The 21,147-nt window shown below is 41.1% G+C and overlaps 1 protein-coding gene across 1 annotated transcript in view; it reads right to left on the reverse strand.

The window, feature by feature from the left end:
• LOC307262039 (ALK tyrosine kinase receptor-like) overlaps positions 1-21,147 on the reverse strand; it is a gene marked incomplete at both ends in the record, with an annotated part of 348,028 nt that overhangs the window by 135,196 nt on the left and 191,685 nt on the right. The window contains one exon of the mRNA XM_080042775.1: positions 18,915-19,119. Coding sequence (XP_079898901.1) covers positions 18,915-19,119 — 205 coding nt within the window. The remainder of the gene's footprint in view (positions 1-18,914; positions 19,120-21,147) is intronic.

Raw genomic sequence — 21,147 nt, forward strand, 5'->3', positions numbered from 1 at the left:
GAAAAGAGGTCAGCTTTTGACGATTCCAACAAGATGTCTGTCTCTGAGATGGAAGGCGACCAGGGGGAAGTGAATGAGAAAAATGCCGGAAACATGTTAGTGAACACTGCATCATTTGCGATCCCAAACGAATCTCCCAGTCTCTCTGGACAATACAAATGAACAGTGAAAGGTCCCTGTGGTTGGAGTTATACATGTGGAGAGGAAAATTTGTATTCCCCCTGCTGGAGTCTGGCGGTGGAGGGTTTTGGCTGACCAGACCTGTCGGCTCCTAATGATGAAAAAGGTGGTGGGATGTATGTGTGTGCAAATTGCACATGATGAGGGTTTCCGTCCGTTAAAACTTCTCCGTCAGAGGAATTACACATGCCTGTAATCTAATCGAGGTAGTTACAAAAACAACTCTGACAAAAGACAGTATTTACTCCGCGAAGCATTATGTGTTAAGGTCCATTTATTGTGGGCCAGGCAGCACCTTGCACTGATATCTAAAATCATGGTACTTCAAATCAACTTAATCTTGTTGTAGATCATGTGATGGCTGACAAAGCTGGCTAGTCCACTATGTTCATTCCCATCTGCTAGTGGAAATGAAGGAGACGCTTACTGTGAAGGTGCACCAAGGAATCATGTTGATTCACTCCCCCAACCCTGTGATAACAAAAAAGAAAAAGTATTTGCTTAGGTTCAAGCTGCTCCTTAAGGACTCATCCCACAAGCCTGGGGCAAACTGTGTTTTGAGACTAGTCCTTTTATAGGTAGTATGCATCCGACGGCCCAGGGTAAATGCCACTGTGACTAAGGTATTTGCAGGAGGAGAGCAGGTGAATTCATGATACTTCTTCAGGCTTGCTTTTTCCCAACAACTTTGTCCCAAGGCCCATTCAGTTACTTGCATTTATAGTAGGGAAGAAATAACTCTGAATACATGTTTACATTTGTATAATTGCTTTTGGCTTTGCTTTAAGATTGTCTTAGTAAATAGTATGTTTTATTTGCCCTAATGTTTCTGAACAGAAGTGTATTGGTCTGACCGGAGCTAACAACTTGAGCTCATATAATCTACAACAATATGTTTTTAGATTGTTAAGCTATTCTTAAAACCAGTAAATAAACTACTGCACATAAAATAGTAGAAAGTACAAAGACTGACTTCCGCCACTTTCACAGACGGGGTTAAAGATTAATTTGGTTTCATCTGAACGTGTCTGCTCACAGCATGTGTTCTCCAACTCTGTTATTGTATTTCATCTGATTTGACAGGGCAAGTCAAACCAGCTGTTTCCTAGGCAGAGTTATAAGCTAAGGTCGGCCGGCAAACAAAGAACATTTAGTACAGCATTGGCAGTGGGCGATATATATGTTCCGATTTAAGAGAACGTGAATGCTCTACACCTTCCCCTGTAGTTATCAGGAGGGAATTTGTGTAATGAATTGTGGAGTCGCCATGCTTTCGTCATCACTCAAATAGGCCTGTGGGGGCTGATAGGTGATGGAGGTTTAACGTGAATGCAAAGCGAGGTCTGTAATTGTGGAAATGCGAGCAAAAATACTGAAGAGAAGATACAGCAGGGAGTGAGAGGAGCCTTATGGGCCGCAAGGGAATAAGTAGCAACATGGTTCTTCTTGGATCCAGTGTGAACCTCTAATGTTATCACTGCTTTTACAGACCTTTCTATTTGATGGTTACATTGAAAACACAGAACCGAGCAACTGGCTTTAACAAAAGAAAATCAAAAATTAGAAAACAAAAACATTAAATACCCGACAGGTCATTTTCCAGACCTTTCGATCCATAATCTGCAAAGACTCATATTTCCTGTTCAGTAATTCAGAGAGTAAACACATGTTTCTTCAAACCTTAACCCACGCAGAGTTACAAACAAGAAATAATAGCGGTTTACTCTTGATTTTAAGAAAACCTTCAATACAAACAAGTCTAAAATGTCGAATCTATAATTGAGCTGGACTCCTTTTTGCATTGTAGCAACAAATAAGCCCACTCTCATTTCTGCTTGTGGCCAACTCCAAGTTTAGATAGTATGGCCTTGAAGTCTCACTTTCTTCATCTGGCTTGATACATGGGCAGTTTATGGAATGATCTTACTTCACTTTGAAATTTTAATAGCTCTCATAAACCTGCACTGAGTTGTGAGGTGATAATATAGCACTTTGCAATATAAATTATCCTGAGGAAGAACTTCCTGAACTAAATTCTAATTTAAATGGACAATCTCCATTCAGAATTCCATTTACCCCAGGACTAGGGTTAATGTATGTCTGCAAAACTGGCCCTAAAACACACACTTTATATTAAGTAATTAAAAATAAATGCCTAGTTCAGCATGATTTTAACACTTGGTATTCCCAAAATACATATGTATTGGTGTGACTGGTCAGTTTTTTGGCCTGTCACTTTTACTGCAGACTTACCTATTTAGAAGGCAGGATCATCAGTAATAACTCATAGATCACCGGATTGAAACACGGCACCCATTCATTCCTATGAAAGCTGCTCATTGGCGCAGGGAAGCCACCAGGAAGCATTAATGTGGAAATTCATGCGGCCCGGAAGCATGACGTAGCATGGACGTAGCGGCATTATGGACCTATCAAGAAAGAGGGCGGCAAGCATAGCGGACTGGTAGCGGATGTAGAATAATTCTCATTATGTAGCATTGTAAACTAAAGGTCTTAGCAAGCACAGTTGCATTGTTTACCGACCATAGGCGTATAAATCACTAACCCCCCGATGATTTGCTATATGTGATCGCTGTATGTAATCTTTAAACACTCCGTTTTTGTAAAGTTATACAGTGGTTAACAAGTTCTAAACGAAGATTCCTCCAGCCATCTACACCAAACTAGTGGGCTAGCGCTGTTTTGATAGCGTGTGTTACATCTTTATAGGTCCATGGTGCTTAAATTAACTATTGAAATCAACCAAACAAAAGGTTCAAATGCTTAAGTTAGCTGTTTAAAGTTTTCCTATAAGACCAAAGTTGCTGTGAATGCAATTGCCTTATCAGAATTTGTTTTATTTTCCTGCAGTGAGGCCGGGCCGAAACCGAAACCTTTGTTTCATGACGACTCTGTTTAGCTGCCCACGGCTGCCCACCCCTCCTCCTCCCTCGAAAACAAACTGAAAGCCGTTAAAAGACGTTGGGCAAATAAAGCGCTTCAGGTGGCGTTTTGAAATTAGAAAACTTCCATTTTATTAGTAAATGGTCTAAAGATAAGTATGAGCCTATGATTGATATCCAGAAACATTTTGCGGAGACACAATCTCGTTCGCCGCTTGTATTGTGTGGCCGGATGAAAATAAGCTCCTCCCACAACCCCATTCATAGCATGCAATACAATGGCTTGGCCACATGTCCATGCTGGCTGCCCGGAGAAGGCAGAGTCCTGGGGGCCTTAAATCCTGGATCGGGTGACGTTGAACAAACCGGATTATCCATTAATGGTATAGCTGCTACACGCTCTGGCCCGCCCCTGTTCCGCCCTCCCCTGTCTGCCCAAATCTGCCTGCACTCGCACTGCAGTCCGCTCAGTGTAACGGTAAAGCTAGGGGGCGGTGCCTGGTGCTATCCGGTTGCTATAGCCCCTTTTACACAGAGATTGCGGCATATTGACGGAACAACATCACTCCAAAATGCCGGCTTTGCTTGCTTCTGTGTTATTTACACAGAACCAAGCAACGCCGGCCTGCTGGCGCATCAGTAGCCCCTTTTACACAGCGCTCCGGAATGAAAGAGGTGCTTGTAAACAGCGTCAGGTGTGACGTAAACATTTAGCGCCGCGCCGGTCAGCTGCTTTACAACAACACTGGCCGGTGAATTGAGAGCAGAAGTGCTGGAGCTTGCAGTAAGAGGGCCGTATTTTACTGTCCCCACGATGTGCCAGTCCAACATCACTGGGACAGTTAACCAAACTGACTAAGTCAATCCGACCGCTTCACCTCTGTGTGTGTGTGTGTGTGTGTGTGTGTGTGTGTGTGTGTGTGTGTGTGTGTGTGTGTGTGTGTGTGTGTGTGTGTGTGTGTGTGTGTGTGTGTGTGTGTGTGTGTGTGTGTGTGTGTGTGTGTGTGTGTGTGTGTGTGTGTGTGTGTGTGTGTGTGTGTGTGTGTGTGTGTGTGTGTGTGTGTGTGTGTGTGTGTGTGTGTGTGTGTGTGTGTGTGACAGGTTGGTTGTGAGCGGGTCTCTTTGTGAGGGCAGAGATCTGCCAATCAGACATAAACATACACATACAACAAGAGCCCTCCGCTGCTCGTCGGGCTCCTGCTTCAGCTTGTCGGTCTTTATTTCTAGCAAGTGACCCGTTCGCTATACTTTATCCCTTACTTAGCCTAGCCTAGCTTTCCCATTGTACAACTTCTCCTGGGCAGAAATAGACTCATACACTCTGCAAAATGAAGCGCGGGGGTTTGGATTGAGCAACGGACCTTATGATCAGCTAGATTATACACCGTTCCTTTTATTTGGTGATTTTTACGGGACATCAGGCCGCCGTGGTTACACACGTCCTTCAACTGCTAAGATGGTCGCATGTTTAGAACATAGACTATGGAACGTCAAACGCCCCCCTGTTCCGCAACAACACGCTGGAGCATTTAAACAGAGAGGCGGAACTGATTGTGTCGGGAATCTTACTACCCCCCGAGGTAGTAAAATTCCCGGAACAATCTCTCGCACCTTTCTTCCCTCGTTCCGCAACTGTCACATTTATACAGCAGGGCGGAGGGCCGAAAGGCCGGCATATTCCCGGCTTTCACTGGCTGTGTAAAAGGGGCTTATGAGGACTGCACTGCAGACCTGGTCTGCTCTGATTGGCCAGGTTCCCGGCAGAGAGCAGACGGGGTCAGAGGGAAGTTGGGGGATCTTAAAGAGAGTTGTGTTTAGGCTATAAACTAGGGATGGGCACAAGTAGTGTTTCCGCTACTCGAGGAATCGCTTGAATTCCTCGAGGATCAATCGATTCCTCGTTAAACCTTTTTCTTTTTTTAGAACGCAGCACATCTGTCTGCAGAACAACGGTGCAACGCAATAAAGCCAATGCCCAGCGCTTAATGCTTATTGTCAAACAGTCACAGTTACCATATGATATTAAGGATTTATTGTCCACAATTTTAAAACACATTTTCCTAACTGAAAGCAATTAAATAGACGGGCCACAATTTAAACCGATCGAGTAGGTCTGAGGTGGGGAGAAAAACAAAGAGTAAAAAAAGCGGGCTGTAGTTGGCTAACAATCAAAATAGACACCATTTAAAATAAGAAGGGCAGCAAATACAATAAAATTATTGTCCTACAATTTAAATAGGCCTACATAGATAGGCTCAATAACTCACCAAAGCAGTAGAACTAGTAGTTGTATGTCCAACCGCGTAATGCTCACTCCGTGTCCGTGACTAATTACCGCGACTAATTCCTCATTAATGGAACGTTACACCGGTCGGCTTTTGAATCTCAATCCCATATTCCATATTAAAGGCTTCTTAACTGTCGTTGGCTCGGAGCAAATGTGCCCGAAGTCAGCCTGGCTTCTTTACGTGATTTTCCAAGTTTTCCAGCACTGAGTTCAGTGCCGCGGTGCTGTGGAGACCACACACTGGCTGCGCTGCACGGAGGTGGCAGTTATTTGCGGTTGCTCAGTTTATTTCACTTGGATCAAAATATTTAATTTTGTTAAAATATATTTCATCTGTTTTGTGCCGTTTTTTTTTACTCGTGTATAACATTTTAAAATAGGGCCGGCCTACAGGCTACAGACACTAAAAAAAAGGAAAAACAATCGATTTTCCTCATCCACCAATCGAGTTCATTTGAAACGAGGAGTACTCGAGTACTCGATTCCTCACGCCCATCCCTACAATAAACAAAGTCAGACAGGAATTCATGATGATTAATATACCATTTATATAGTGTTACCAGAGAGCTTGTACAGTAAATTACAGCAGACTTACCAAGTGATCAAATTCAGGCTTTTGACAGTTTTGATCTTAAGCATTTTTGCAAACAGGGTTTTCAGTTTGACGAATGCCACCAGGACAGCTTAGCACAGTGGGCTCCTCTTCTGAAGCGTGGTGTCTCCAGCTGTTGTATGATGTTGCCTGCTCTAGGACTATCAAAACACTCTGATTCTAAGCCGATCCCTCCTGTTAATAATGTTATTTGATGTTCTTCTTTGAATAATAAAACATGTTTTCTCCCAGATGTGAGCAGTATGTTGTATGGATACCTGAAAAATGCTGCAATACTTTCTTTTTTAAATCTTTTACAAAGTTTGCTAGCATGAACACTTCTGCCTTGTGAGTTACTCTCTTGCCTTAAATGGCTTTTATCAAGTAGTAGTCTGATTATTATCATCATCATCATCATCATCTCTCATGACCATATTTGATTAGAATTTTTTTTATTTTGACAGTGGTCCAGATCTGCTACTTTTCAGTCCTGAGACAGTTAATCCACAGAGACATTTTGACATTTGGAAGGAGGTGGGGATTGAACTCTGCATTAAGTGGACAACCGCTCTATCTACTGAGCCACAGTATAAACGGCAAACCTATTCATAAAGACCCACATTTAGAAGAATTTAGCCATCAAAGATCTACAACATGACAAACAATTGCATGACTTCTACTTGTACTTCCTTCCATCTGGCTTCTTTCTGAAACTAAATCTTGCCTTTTCTCGTCATGCCTATGTTGCAATATGAGACTTGTACCAGTTATTAAGGTACACTTTGTGTAGACCGAATGTTTGGGTTGAATTGGGAATATAAAAGCAAAAGTCATCATATGCACATGTGTTTTTGCAGATGTCGAAGAGGAGTAGGCAGCATTGATGCCAGAGGACATGCAGTGGACGAGCAATTGAGTGCTTGGAGATAATGAACATATGCGAGAGAGCAGCTCAAGTGGCAACTACTTGTGGGGAAGTAACCCTCAGGAACAGGGGGCCATAACGACCATATGCTACTCTTCCAGATATAAGTTGGTGGGAGAATGTATCAATGGATATATCCCTAGACTGTGAGTAGTGACCAAATTTGCCGAAAAATATGAACTTACATCGAGCAGAGGGATTTTCTATTAAAACCACATATTCCCAGACACTTTGCTATTGTACTTCATAGAAATGTCTCGCTATCAACTGGAGATGATGAGGTAAGTCACCGCTATCTATTAACAATCTGGCAACATTTGACATGGTAAAGTCAAGCAAAACATCTAAAAATGTGATTTTTTTTTTTTTTTACTTAAAGAGACTGAAGTTTCTATTTTTGACTGGAAGAAGTTGCAATGTCTGCAGATGGATTGTGTTGCTTATTAGGAATTGCGTTACAGCATTAAACAAGCTGAAACAGATAAACTTCACACCATGCCTGATTGATACAGCAAGGAAATTATATTAGCAACTACCATCATGAGCCATATACAATGTAAGCAATATGTATCTCAACGACAACACTATTTTGCGGTTATTTCGTATATGACCTGATTGTCAATTCAAGCCTCTTTCTCTGGGAACTCCAGTCCCATTTTCTAAGTGTAGTTTTTGAAAGTTCTGGAAAGCGAACCCTCATCTGCCTTCTAGAAGCCCTCAGAGGCACATCAATAAGCTAAGTATCATCCCACCAGATGGTAAAGCTGACTGGAGGATGGCCTCATTGCAGGTGATTATACATATGGAATGGTCCCACAAACCTGGGGATCAGACTCCCTACGGACAGCTGCAGAAAAAGCTTTTTTCTGAATAGCAGGTTGATCAACCTGCCCCCACCTCCCTGCTGTCCTCTGATCTGTAATGTGTGAAACCTGTGTGATTATGAGTAGCAGACCCTCGGTCCTGAAGCATTTCAGAGGTACCAAGGGACGGGACAATAACATGAGTGAAAGTTTCCTTTTTTATTCACCCCTTTACTGTATGAAAATATGAACTTTCAAGCTAAAGGTGTTGAGGCTGTTGCATACACAACATCTGTTCTCTGGCTGGCAGCCAACACCACCGTGTCCCACAGTTTGGTGCATGTCGGGAGGAAGGTGGTGTAACTGCTGTGCTTCACTGCATAGTGATTCATCACAGCTCATTGTCTTTCCTTTGTATCTACTCCATGTTGTGTACATAATGGATAAATGAATAAACGTCTGTCCACACAGTGAATTCATGAGGAATTGAATAGTGTCCTCAACTAAGGCCCTGTTCTCACGGCAACACGAAACGGTGCAAACGCGGAAAAATTCCCGCGGTTGCACTATATCATGTACATGAAAACAGCAAACGCAGGCATGAAACCGCAAGTTTTTGAGATCTACTCCCAGGGAGGATTTTTTGGAAAACACAACGGTTTTGGTTTCTTGTAAACACCGAAACCATTTTCCCTGATAACGCTGACGTCACGGCTCCACTTCAAGTATGCATAGTCTATAACATTTGCTGTCAAAATACCCACACGCGAGTTATAAAGTTAGAAGACAACATAACATGCACGGTGTCTCCGCGGCACCATCACTGTGATCAGCAGAGTGTTGTGCAGGGCTCAAATATAACACTCGCCAATTTAGTCTATAGTCTATTAGTAAGTTATTGATACCATGCACCCGCCACTTTGTCTGGGGAAAGATTTGTGCTCTGCCGGTATTTCTAGCAAAATAAACGTGTGTAGCTTCTATATGCCAGGGACACGGCTCTCTCTACATTAAAAAACACTATCCATAGTTCGCAGCGGTTAAGTTACTGTTCAACAAAAGGAGCATTAAGGCTACGGCTTCACAGTAAAAACATGTCACTGGCTAAACATTAATAGCATTTCAATGGACAAACGTGAGTTGACTTTTATTTTGAAGTACGCCTAACAGGAAAGTAGCCGCTCACAAAGCCCCTTCACTACCAGCAAGTCTTCTGTTTTCACAAGTTCTATGTGGTGAAATAAGAGGACAGAAAGCTTGTCATTTACAATACTTGTAACCCCAAGCTTACACCAACCGCTTTATGAACGTTAGTGGCATTAATTTTCGGTTACAGTAAGGTTTGCATCAAATTGTACCGGAAAAGCTATCTACTACTACCTTGTACCACCAACTGCTGGCCTGGCATGCTTACTACAGCGATTTCGTCCCGTTTCCTCTGAAAACATGTGTACGAGTGAAGATGTCAGATAAATTGTGTCTGAACGGGTTTTTTTTTAAAACCAAAAACGGGAAAACTGTCACGTTTTCACCGTGAGAACAGGGCCTAAAGAAATGCATATTTGATCACTTTTCGACTAATTGATCAGTGGGTATAAATGGAGACCGTCCAATTGCTTCTCCAATTAGTTGCTTGCATGATAAATGCTGCCCTGAAGAATTCCTTCCAATATAAAGGCCAGTTGAATATTATTGTGATACCCTTGTCACTGTTCTTCCAGGTAGACAAACAAGTCAGCTAATTAAATCAAATCAAAGAAAGACACAGCAGATACTTAAGACTTTTTTGTGCATTTTGAAAATATAACATCAGATAATTGAACCACAGACACTCCAGACGCAAATGACTGAGCACAAACAATATGAAATTACCATATTTCCAAGTTTCTATTCAAAAGTTATAGTGTGCACACACTGCATTTGGTAAACACAAAACAATCTTCAGACAAATTGGGTTGTGATCAACAATTTACTCAACCTGAAAAAATGCCAATAAAAATATATATCTATGATATCTGAATCGTCCTGGACACTTAAAATGGACCTACGTTGCATCACAAGAGCAGACATAGCTCACCTTTGTAATCTGAAAGTGACCATGACGGATATTTTTGAATTTTCACAGTACATAAGTCTCATACAGCAGAAGCTACTAGAGACAAATCTTACACACTACTGTTTAATACTAAAAATGTTGTATTTTGTGACATTTGCACGATTAGATCCAAATGGATGCAAGTTGATTAGTGACAGAAACTTGTATTCAGCTACGTATTTCCAGGGGAGTCCCAGCACAGTTTGACAGTTGATAATGGCGCTTTGGTTAGATAGCTAGAAGCTAAAGATAAACTATTCAATATCTCTAAAAGAAAATGCCTTTAAAAACGCTGTACATTTAGTGAGTGTCAAAAAGGATATCATAAAACTACATATTGAGGGGCGCCCTTAGCTCACTTGGTAGGGCGTCCCCCCCTCCCCCATGGGTCTCGGCCAGCAGCGGACCCGGGTTCGATTCCAGCCCACGGTCATTCTCTGCATGTCACTCCCCTCTCTGCACCATTTCAACTCTGTCTCTACACTATCAATAAAGCGTAAAAAAGCCAAAATATAATATTTTAATATCTTAAAAAAAACTAAAAAATAAACATATTGACTTAAGTGTTTCATGTCCCCCACCCAGAGGCTATAGTCGAGGTAGTTTCTAAAATGTTATGTCCGTCAAAATTATCCTCAGTTTCAACGCCTATAAGCTTAAAAGCTATTTCCGTTCACATTAAACTTTTTTTTCCAGTTATACTTGCTGTGTGTCTCTGCGTTTGGCCCCAGGGCCAGTTGGTCTAAAATGGAGGAGTTGAGTTTTTCATTTGCCAATGAAACAGCAAACTTATGGCTGGTCAGGACCAAGTCTGAAGAAATTGGGAAATTGTATGCGTTTATTTTATTGTCGTTTTTACTGTAGTTATTAACAAATCTGCACTAGGCAATTTCACTTTTTAGCACTGTCAGCTTTGACACATGGCTGACTATCTCTGCTTTGTATTGATGGTTATAGAGAGAAATACATTGTTATTTGACTTTTCAGGTACATTTCAGATCACTATCTAATGCTATAAAAACCCAACAACTATCCTGCCGGTGGGATGGGAATACTCATAGCAAATCCTGTGAAATCATTCTACGTATCAAGTTAGGAATTAAAATGTCATGGTTACTGGTCAAAGGTCCTAGTTCCCATTAAAATATGAGCAACGACTTTCTCACTACATTCTTTACCATTTTCGAGACAATGTACTAAGAAATTAGCCTGGAAACCCTGATATCTAGAACGATAGAGGGTCTGGCCAAAATCAATCGTGATTTCCAACTCAAGGGGCAGCTCCTACGCGTGCATTTCAAATGCCAGTGAACGGAATTGGATAGCACTACAACCAATCAGAGCAATGAACAAGGTGACGTATAAGCCCCGGTCGTTTAGCGAACAGCGGGATCAACTGTTAAATTAGACTTTTGCTGTGGTTGGTTGGTAAACTGAACATTCCTCTTACTTGCTAATGAAAGATTTGAGTGCCGTCTTCCAAATCGTAAAGGGTCGAGGCCAAAGACTTCTCAAACTCAAACAACATATCCGCAGCCATCTTTGATGTTTACTATCACGGCTTTGACGCCGCATGCACGTTACTGTCATTATCCGGTTACGTCCGCCCCAGAGCACCATACATAGGGCTCTGGGCCGACCATATCAGATAGAACCAATTGAAACGTAGCTCAGGATTTCTTGACTTTTTGAACTTCAATGGAGAGTGTCCAGACCAACAGGTGCAGCAAATGTAATTTGCATTGACACCCATTTTGAAATTCAGATGCTTTGCCTACATTATTTACCGCACATTCTCATTAAAATTCAGACATATTTGTTAACAGCCTTTTTTTCCTTTTTTTATATCAGGTATCGCTGCATAGCCACTATATACATCAGCGACATGCTCTTCATAACACAAGCCTCAGGGGGAGTGGAGGGCAAACAGCAATAGAGAACATTGACTACCTCAGCATTTACTTTGATGCAAAAATGTGCATCACAGCAAATGGCTTTTGGGATTTTGGCACTAAACTCTTGAAGTCTGCGGCTTGGGATTTCGCATGTGTATTTTGCCACAGGTGAAAAATGGGAATTCATTGTCGTAAATCTGGGCCACTGTTTCTTTTTTCCCAAATCTCACCTCCTTCTAACACTTGTGTAACCCTTCAGCTGTCGGGAATCTACACGTTTGGGTAACAGTTATGAGAGATACTGAGATGGAAGGCCTAGGAACACAGTGGGGGAAGAGTGGGAATAAAAAGCACGGTGCCTAAATAACCTGTCTGTGGAGTAGAAGGGGGAAAGGATTAAAGAGGATGTGCAATAGGGAGGAGTTGTGGAGTATGCAAGCTGAGGATGAGAAGATTTAACTCATCTGTGGATATAGGCTGCCTATATGAGGCTCAAATGTTTAATTTCTGAAGCTGTTGATGAAGTCTCACTGGGAGCTGCCACCATGAAACCACTGAGGCACTGCTGTAATATTTTCTTGAGACAGGAAATTGTGTGTGTGTGTGTGTGTGTGTGTGTGTGTGTGTGTGTGTGTGTGTGTGTGTGTGTGTGTGTGTGTGTGTGTGTGTGTGTGTGTGTGTGTGTGTGTGTGTGTGTGTGTGTGTGTGTGTGTGTGTGTGTGTGTGTGTGTGTGTGTGTGTGTGTGTGTCAGAGCAGTGCCTCATTGGATTCCCCATAAGTAGGTACAAAAAAGTTTTAGCACAATGTTTCAGTTGTTACTGTTGGATTTTAATATCTGATAATATGTGTAGTAATAACAATATTTTGCTTTTTTTATGTTCCCACTGAAATGTCAACCATGTAGTCATGGCAGATGTTTATGGAGTGTTTGTACAGCACTTTGGTGAACTCAGTTATTTTATATAGAGAAACTTAATGTGATTTATAATGTAGTGTGAAAAGTGAATAAGGAAAATAAGGAGTCTCAGGCTAGTGGAAAGCCACAAAAAGACAGACGGGCAAAAGGAAACATAACAGCGTATTAACACAACAGAAGAGTGGGATGATCAATGTTGGTCAGTGTTGCCTTTGAATGAGATAAGTTGAGATAAATAAAACAAAATGTTATTGCAAACAATAGCTTCACATTGTGACCCAAAAGGCAAATAAATCAATTTAATCAGTACCAGTCAGCTGCAGGTCGAATGGATTACTGGAGAAACTGTCGGATACAGTCAAATCTATAGGACAAACAATACATTTTTACAGAGTTTAAGAACAATAAAGCAGACAAGGACATTTTTCAGCAAAAAACTTTGAGACCTTGAGTTCTCGGGAACATTTTCCAAGAGCTAGAGCTCAGTTCTGGGGAGTACTAAGTGGAGGAGCTGTTAAGGCCTGCCAGGCATGAATACACCACTTTGCCAGTGAGAGGGCCTTAAGGTTACCCATCTCTCTTATTCTAGTTTAGAATATTGAAGGCACTGTGACATGGCGGTTCTAATGGTGTAGTATCAGGAAAACTAGTGTCACTTGGATCATTGCATAACAACTGGCTTTTACACCTACATTACATGAGTTTGTGGCCTGATTGCTACTGGTTGTATGTGGGCTCAGATGGAACACAATCATTTAAAGGATTGTGTTTTTTAAATAAAGTGTATTCTTCATCAAAGTGGTTCATATTAATTCAAAATCCCATCTATCCAGCAAACTCCAAAGGAAAGGACTATGCCCCCTCTCCCTACTGCTACCATTAACAGATACATCATGATTGCAGTTCAGAGAACAGTTGTTTCATGACATTGATGTTATTTTTTTAGAACATACAGTAAGCACCAAATTGCTTTTTTAGATTTAAAATAATTGGATAATCAAACAATTATATACACCTGGTTTGCACTGATGGGAGGCACACATACAGGACACAGTATGTTGCCATAAACTACCATCATAAGGCGTTATTCATTATAACAAACATGGAAACTTTGGACATGTCACTAGTGAGACTTAAACACACTTCTCCTTATTACAACATGCCTGATATACACTTCATATTAATTAAAGTATTCATTTAAATTCAGCAGCTATAGGGGCACACTTAGCTCAGTAGGTAGGGCATCTAGCACGAAAAAATGCCAAAAAAATATCTTAAATAAAAAAATAAAAAATCAGCAGCTATGTAATTCGGTAGCTGACAATTACTCATCCTGCTAAGTGTATTTGTTGTGAATTATGCATATGATGTCAGTGTTGAGGCTGCTTTTGATTCCATCTACAGGACTGTAAATTGAATAATTAGGTTAGTGGCAAGAATAATCCTTCTTTCTAACAAGGATTACAGCTGGTTAAATTTGAAAGAAAAGTGCAGCCGTGATTTTGTCCAGACAACTGTCTCCATTGTGTTAGACAGCTTTGTTCATAACCATGACGGTAACAATTAAACTTGAGTTGTCCAAGTAGAAGAAAAAAATTGCTTTACTATTTACTATTCTTTTTTAAATCGATTTACAATGCAATGTGCAATATTCAACTAATCTTGTTATAGTTTCTTTTCAAGCTTTAGTGATGTTACTGTATTTTTGTTCACACTACGTCTCTACTACTTTAATGTGCAGCACGTTTATTTAGAGGAGAATGTGCAGTGCAGCTTATATTATATTATTTATCACTTCCCATAATGTTCCTAATGTATGTCAAAATGTGGCATAAACACTCGCCTTCTTTGATGATCCTTCTCCCCCGCTTTTCATACGCTATAGATCAGGTTTAAGATGATAGCGCTCTAATGTAGTGCTTTAAATGACATCCAGCACCTTTCACACTTAACGCATGACTGCAATTTTGTCTCACTGGGTGGATCTGATACCTACACTCATTTCAACAAGTATTACATTTATGGAAGCCATTTGGTGCATACAGTATTAATGTAAAGTAGAATAATCCATAAGCATACATCATGTGTATTGCTATCCTGTGTGTGTATGTGGATGTGTGTGGATATCACAAGAACACATAAGATAGAGTTATGCCATGGAATATGAAACATAGTATACAGGCATATGCCAAGACTGTACTAAAACAGTAGAGGCTGACATTTTTCGGGACTCTCATTGGTCAATTTTACTGTTCAACATGTGACTTGGATGGGATGGAGAAGTCAATAGGAGATCATATTTAACAACTTGTCAACCAAAATGAAAATGGAACCAGCAGCGGGGAAAATGGCATAGTCAGAAAAAATAAGAACACACTTTAACCAAAGCATTAAGTTAGCTGAACTTCCATGCCGGTCCGAGGTTTTAAAAGTTAGAGAGTGATGATATTAAAATGCCCTACGCAGTCTGTAAGGCTTGCAAAGTAGTAATAAAATATGATGTTATTTTTCCGGGACAGGACGGGATTTTTTTTGTGGGAGTGGGACAGTACGGTACTGGAAGTCTACTCCTATTTCACCCTGTATAACATCATTCATGTGGGACACACACCTTGCAGCCTGCCTCCCTTTAGTGCTGACAGAGACACATGGGCTGCTGACATTCACTGTGAGAGCCGACACCGTTTGATGAGTCAAGTCCTTGGCTGGCTGCTTTCAAAGGTCCTTAATATGCCTCTCTTAGGTATAGGTATACACTGTATGACGAAATCTGAGGCAGGGGCTTGAGGGCAGGCCTTATGAAATGCTAATCCTAAAATTCTACTCACATGAGACAACACATTCTCCTATCTATGCCGTAACTTGACTCAATAACATTTGGGATATGTTTTACTTATACAGCTAAAGACAGTTCGACTTGTTCTCTTAAAAGTGAGGTTGAAATTAATGATTCATATGTTTACTGGACCAAAGCTGAGCTCCATGTTGCATCACCATTGGCTTTCTGTCAATATGACATTCTTCCAACCGACAACCAATTCAAGTTTGATATTTTGGTTTTGAAAGAGGAGCAGATCAGTAGTATGTGGTTTATATGCACATGCATCCAGCACAGGTTGTGTAAGGTGAATCATTTGACTTGCACAGTGGGTTACAACTTTATTTTTTTTTTAAATGTAAAAAATAAGAAAAATGGTCCAGGTCTTTTAACTGCCACTTCACCCGATGTACACTGTAATGTTTCCCCAATGCACCACAGAAAAGCTAATGTATTTTACTACAACTTTCCAACACTGGTAGCAGATAAGGCATGGTCACTGAGAAGAGACTCAGCATTTGTCTTCAAGATAGACCATTCCTCTAGGTATGATGCAACATAAGCGCAACGCAGGCAGTGGAGAAACTTTCAGGACATTCAAAGCAAGCGCTCCCTCGGTGGCTCATGGCTGGAATGGAGTTTGGACGCTTGTGAAAGAGTTAATCAGATTGAGAATTTGATAAAGAAAATAATATGTTGTTTAAGTTATAGTAGCAAAATAATTAACTGTGGCATCCCTCGTGTATTTTTAACTTTTTTTAACTTTGTATCTAATTAAAAAATTATCAAATTTTTATTCCATTAATAACTGTTGATTTATACAGTATGCTGCATTAACAGAGAGAATAAATGATTAATCACTGCAATATTGAGTGGGCAGCTTCAAATGACTGACTAGTTATTCCTCCTCCAGTGGGAACTTACAGAGACATTTGTCATGTGTGGACAGGGTTGTGGTGTTTTGCTTAAACCAGAGTTTTCTTGATACACAAAATGAATTAATCAAATCCTTAGTTTTAAATTAACATTGTGTACAAGGATGTTTTGTTTCCCCTTTGGCTAACCCTGTGCCAAATGTCCTGACTACATGATTTGGCCAAACAGGTCCAGGTATATAGGATTAAAATTCAATGGCAAGGGCCCAGGGTTGGCAATTAGTAAGCAGACTGACTCTTTGCATATCCGCGGGTGGCTCTTCTTGCTTTTGTCTTTTGCACTCTCTTTTAATGATATGAGCGTCCTCCAATCGGAGCACAAATGCAGTTTATTTGGCCGAGCGAGTCTCCGAGAGATAGTGTGGGTGTATGGCACTCTCTGACTACAAATGAGAGCACACAAACGCAAAAGCTAATCCGTCACAACTATAATGAGCGCGTCCCTGCTAAGCTTCAATAAGACGACACACGGGTGGTTTGAGAAATACACACACACACAAACAGCAACAGTGAGAGGGGATATGCATGATGCATGACATTCACATGATGCCAATGCCCTTAAGATATTACTCACACACAAGCAGCATGAAACATGTCCGTATAAAGCAGCACACTCTGAGTAACTCTTTGTTTTCCAACTTCAATCGCATAAAAAAATAAAGAACAGCAATGCTAATAAAGGCTGGCAACACATGGACACGACCACACATATTAAGTACTTGGTGGAGAAACTTTTGAACTGAGTATTGTAATGGCCTCTGTCACCCTGTTGCTCTCAGTGTGAGACACAGATCTCAGATGAAAAGCCACAATTAGGCCTTTCACACCAAAAAGAACCATGAGTAAGTTCCGGGCTGGTGCTGGGGCGAGTTCAAAACTGGTTACAGCCTAATACCAGTTATGAACCGGTTGGTTTCACAACGATCAGAGCCAGCCATGGAGCCGGCAAGAGAGCAACGTCATGACGTCACTGTAAACGTGTGTGTACGTCGCCCGACGCCGCTGCTCTCGTGGCTAACGCTAAAGCTAGCGCTAGCTTTAAGCACAACAACAGCGGCGAATACGTCTTATTTTTACACGTGTTGGCTCTCACTTTATCTGTGTGTGTGTGTGTGTGCGTGTGTGTCTCAGTTTGTCGCGCTGCTCGGCTCAGTGGGCTCTGTGTTTATGTCCATGCTGTGAAGGTGCTGCCTGTTTCAGCGTTTACTTTCATGTTACTTCAAAATAAAAGCCAACTCACGTTTGTCCAGTGAAATGCTAATGGGAAGCCAGTGAAATGCTTTTAATGTGAAGCCAAAGCCTTAATGCTCTATTTGTAACTTAACTGCTGCGCGCTGATCTAAAGATAGTGTTTTTCAATATAGAAAGCCGTGTCTCTGGCATTACAGGTTGTGACACAAGTTTATTTTGCTAAAACAGGACCCATACAGCGTATTTTTGCTGGTCAATTTGATCGCTACGTTCGGTAATTATGTTATGTTTACGTCTCGTAGTAGTGGTGTTTTTAAATATGGCGGGCATGAGGTTTGAGTTGGTCTGGTTGGTCAGGATAATCCCTCCCCCGGCCGCTGGCGCAAGCAGTTCTTCTCAAACCCTGCTCAATCCTGGGGTTTGAGTTGAACCGGTTTTTTACACCCCGGAGCCGACTCTCTGGCGTTGTGAAACCAAAACACTGGCTCTAGCTCCGAACTAGCCCGGAACTAGCTCCGATTTTGCGGCGGTGTGAAAGGCCTAAATGAGAGGAGCACAGACCTGGTGTTAATTGGGGATTAGTCACACAGGAAGGCTATAATGAATACAATAATTGCTTATTGGTGGCCAGTGGCTGCAAAAGCAATTTACATGTGTTTCAAACAACCAACCATCCCTTCCCAGTGTCCCTGTCTGACACCTTTCTCCATATAGAAAGGCTTTCAATGAGGGTGTCTTTCTTTGATTCACCTCTAATGGAACACATGTACATAGGGGTACTCATGACAAAAGCTCTTGGCTGGCATCCAAGTTAACACATATATGAATCAGCCTCAGAGAACCGGAACATGGCACTTAGAAATCCAATAAACAAAGCTAGTAAAACATGTCAAGGGAAAGTTATCGGTTGATAGTTAGGAACATCAGGTGGGTGGACTACTGTAGGCTGTGCTAAAAAAATCGATCCGGCAATACATTATGATGTTTATTTTCAGGATATCTGTCGTCAGCTCCAAAAAATCGTCTAGTTGCCTTGAATTGTCTGGTTTTGAATTTGAATTAAATAGTTTTACTTAATTTGTCCGCTGAGTTTTCACTTTAATGCAATCTGATTCATTAAGACCCCCCATGACGTACACAGCAACTTGTATTTCAGCTCGGTTTTATACATTTTCAGTGATCGATGTGGAATATCGCAATAAGCATCGTTTCGCAATGTATCGAGATATATCACAATGTGACTCATTTATCGTGATAACGTATCTTGACTCCATGCTTATACCCAGCCCTAGTGTGGAGAGAGGACACTTACATCCTGGTTGCTTATTTTCATTACATCAAATCATCTACACGTGTAGAAAACAAATGCTTACCCTGTGATGCGTGGCAGTGTGTCAGTGGAGAAGAGGGCCAGTGGTGGTGTGTCCCGCTCTATGAGCCATATTGTGTATTGCCCACTTTGCTTGGGGTGGAGGAACACAGCCATGTCCAGGCTACATGAAGCCTGGCCTCCCCAAAGCCAGGGACTCAGCACCCAAGGGCCCCCATAGGCTGAGCTGTTCACCCAGTAGAAGTGACCTGAAGGAGAGAGAGATAGAGGAACAAATAACTTTAGAATACGGAACAGTGGCAGAAACAGAGTGTACTAATGAGGAATAAAGACAGCTGATCGGTTTAACAGTGATTCTTAGATCTAGCTAAATGCAGAAGAAGCGAGAATGCTTAAGGATGATCAGAAATTCTACGCCCATCAACAGGTTTTTTTATGCAGTACAGAAACCAGATGAGTGATGGGCTATGATTTCAAATGTCTTTTTAAGGCAATGGCTGAAAGCAACACTTGATTAGAACGCATGAAATAAAGCTTCTTTGAAAAATAGCAGTCAATGACATCCCTGGCACACAAAAAAGAGTGGGTAGTGGAAGAAATATCAAAGCAAAGTTTTTTTCTATCTCTGATATGAAGTCCCATTTTTACTTTACAATCTATTGGGCTCGTTCATGCACACAGTTTATCGTAGGCAGATAGTTGTGTTTGTCTCTGTGTGGGTGTGTGTGAGGTACGGAAGCACAAAGAATCTAAAGTTGAAGGAAGGAAAATGCATTTTTTAATATGGTCAGGAGAAGTTGTGTTGATGAGGTAAACCAGACTGCACTCTTGCCTCTGGATAATGGAAACAGTAGCATCCCAAGGGTCAGATTGTATCAGAGTTCACTTCTCTAACTGGGACACACGTTTCTCAGCCGTTGCACTCAAACAAGGATTTGCCATTAGCTGGGTATGTAAAGTAGACAGTAAGTTGGTACTCATCAGACAGAGGTAGGCTGAAAAAGAAAGGCTGTACACACAACTGATGTGTGCCATATGTAATGTATTGAATCCAAGTCTTGTTTTCAGTTTAATAACACTAGGTTGTGTGAATATAATGTTTGTACTGTACACAGCATGGATTGTATTATATACCGAATTACATTTCACAGTACATTTCCATTTAAACATACAATATGTATAAATGTATGTATACAATGCTTTATGTATTTATTTGAGAGACATTATTTCCTACTTTTTCTAACTGCCTTGCAGTTCTTGAATGTTTAAGCAGTTGGAAGGGTAAAAAGAAAAGGCAAGTGCATTTGGCATTCGATGTGAAATAAGAGCCAGCATAATAGACATGTGCAGGAGGACCTCAAGCCATTTTAACTCCGCCTTTTATTCTTGCTTGATATTCAATGCATTCCCTGATCCCCTGAGGTTGCTGTAGAACAAGTGAATTTGGAGGCCTTCAAATTGGAGTACTCCAGTTAAGCCTCATTTACTCTCCCTTCCACATTTGCATGCTCCTTACACAGAGGGTCCAGGCAATTTGGCAAGGACAGTCCAAGTGCTTACAACAAGTTTGCAGGCAATGCTGACTGCAAGCATTTACTACACAACCAGAAGAAATTTCATATAAAGGTTTCTAGCCTGAAGGCAGAAACCTATTAACCATTGTTTCCCAGTCCAAATGAGATGAAGAAATACCTGCTTGGGAGCAATTATCGGCAGGGTACAAATTCTAACTGCAAGCTAGATCGGACTTTTAATTCCATTTGTAGGTTCCTGTCTGAGATTCAACCTGTGAATACTGCTGCCTAACAGAGCCTGATGCCCTCATTTACTGCATCAAAAGACCTGGTTCAACCAAATGTCTGATCCAATCTGTACAGTGTAACATGACCATTGATGGGGTTTCAAGCAGTACAGACAGAGGATGAAACCAGCTTTGCATAAGAAAACGACAAAAATTCACTTTAATACAAGAGATGTGAATTCACAATTACACCTGTCTTTTAGATTAGTTTCCTTTACATTTCAATAATCTATTCTGTTTCATCCAAGACACCAAGACTGAATTAATGAGGTATTTCAATCATCATGATATTTGATCTTTATTACTGATCAATAAAGTGGTGACATGGAAATGTAATTGAGTAATCTTAAATGGTTTGAATAGGACGGATCAGGTTAATTAGTTTGGAGTTGGAGATGATGGTGAACAACATCAACTTTGATTCAATACGATGAGGTGATTTATATGGGGATTTTCACTGCCTTTCAACCAGAGA

Source organism: Ammodytes marinus, assembly GCF_949987685.1.
Source record: "Ammodytes marinus genome assembly, chromosome: 15".
Classification (NCBI taxonomy): domain Eukaryota; kingdom Metazoa; phylum Chordata; class Actinopteri; order Uranoscopiformes; family Ammodytidae; genus Ammodytes; species Ammodytes marinus.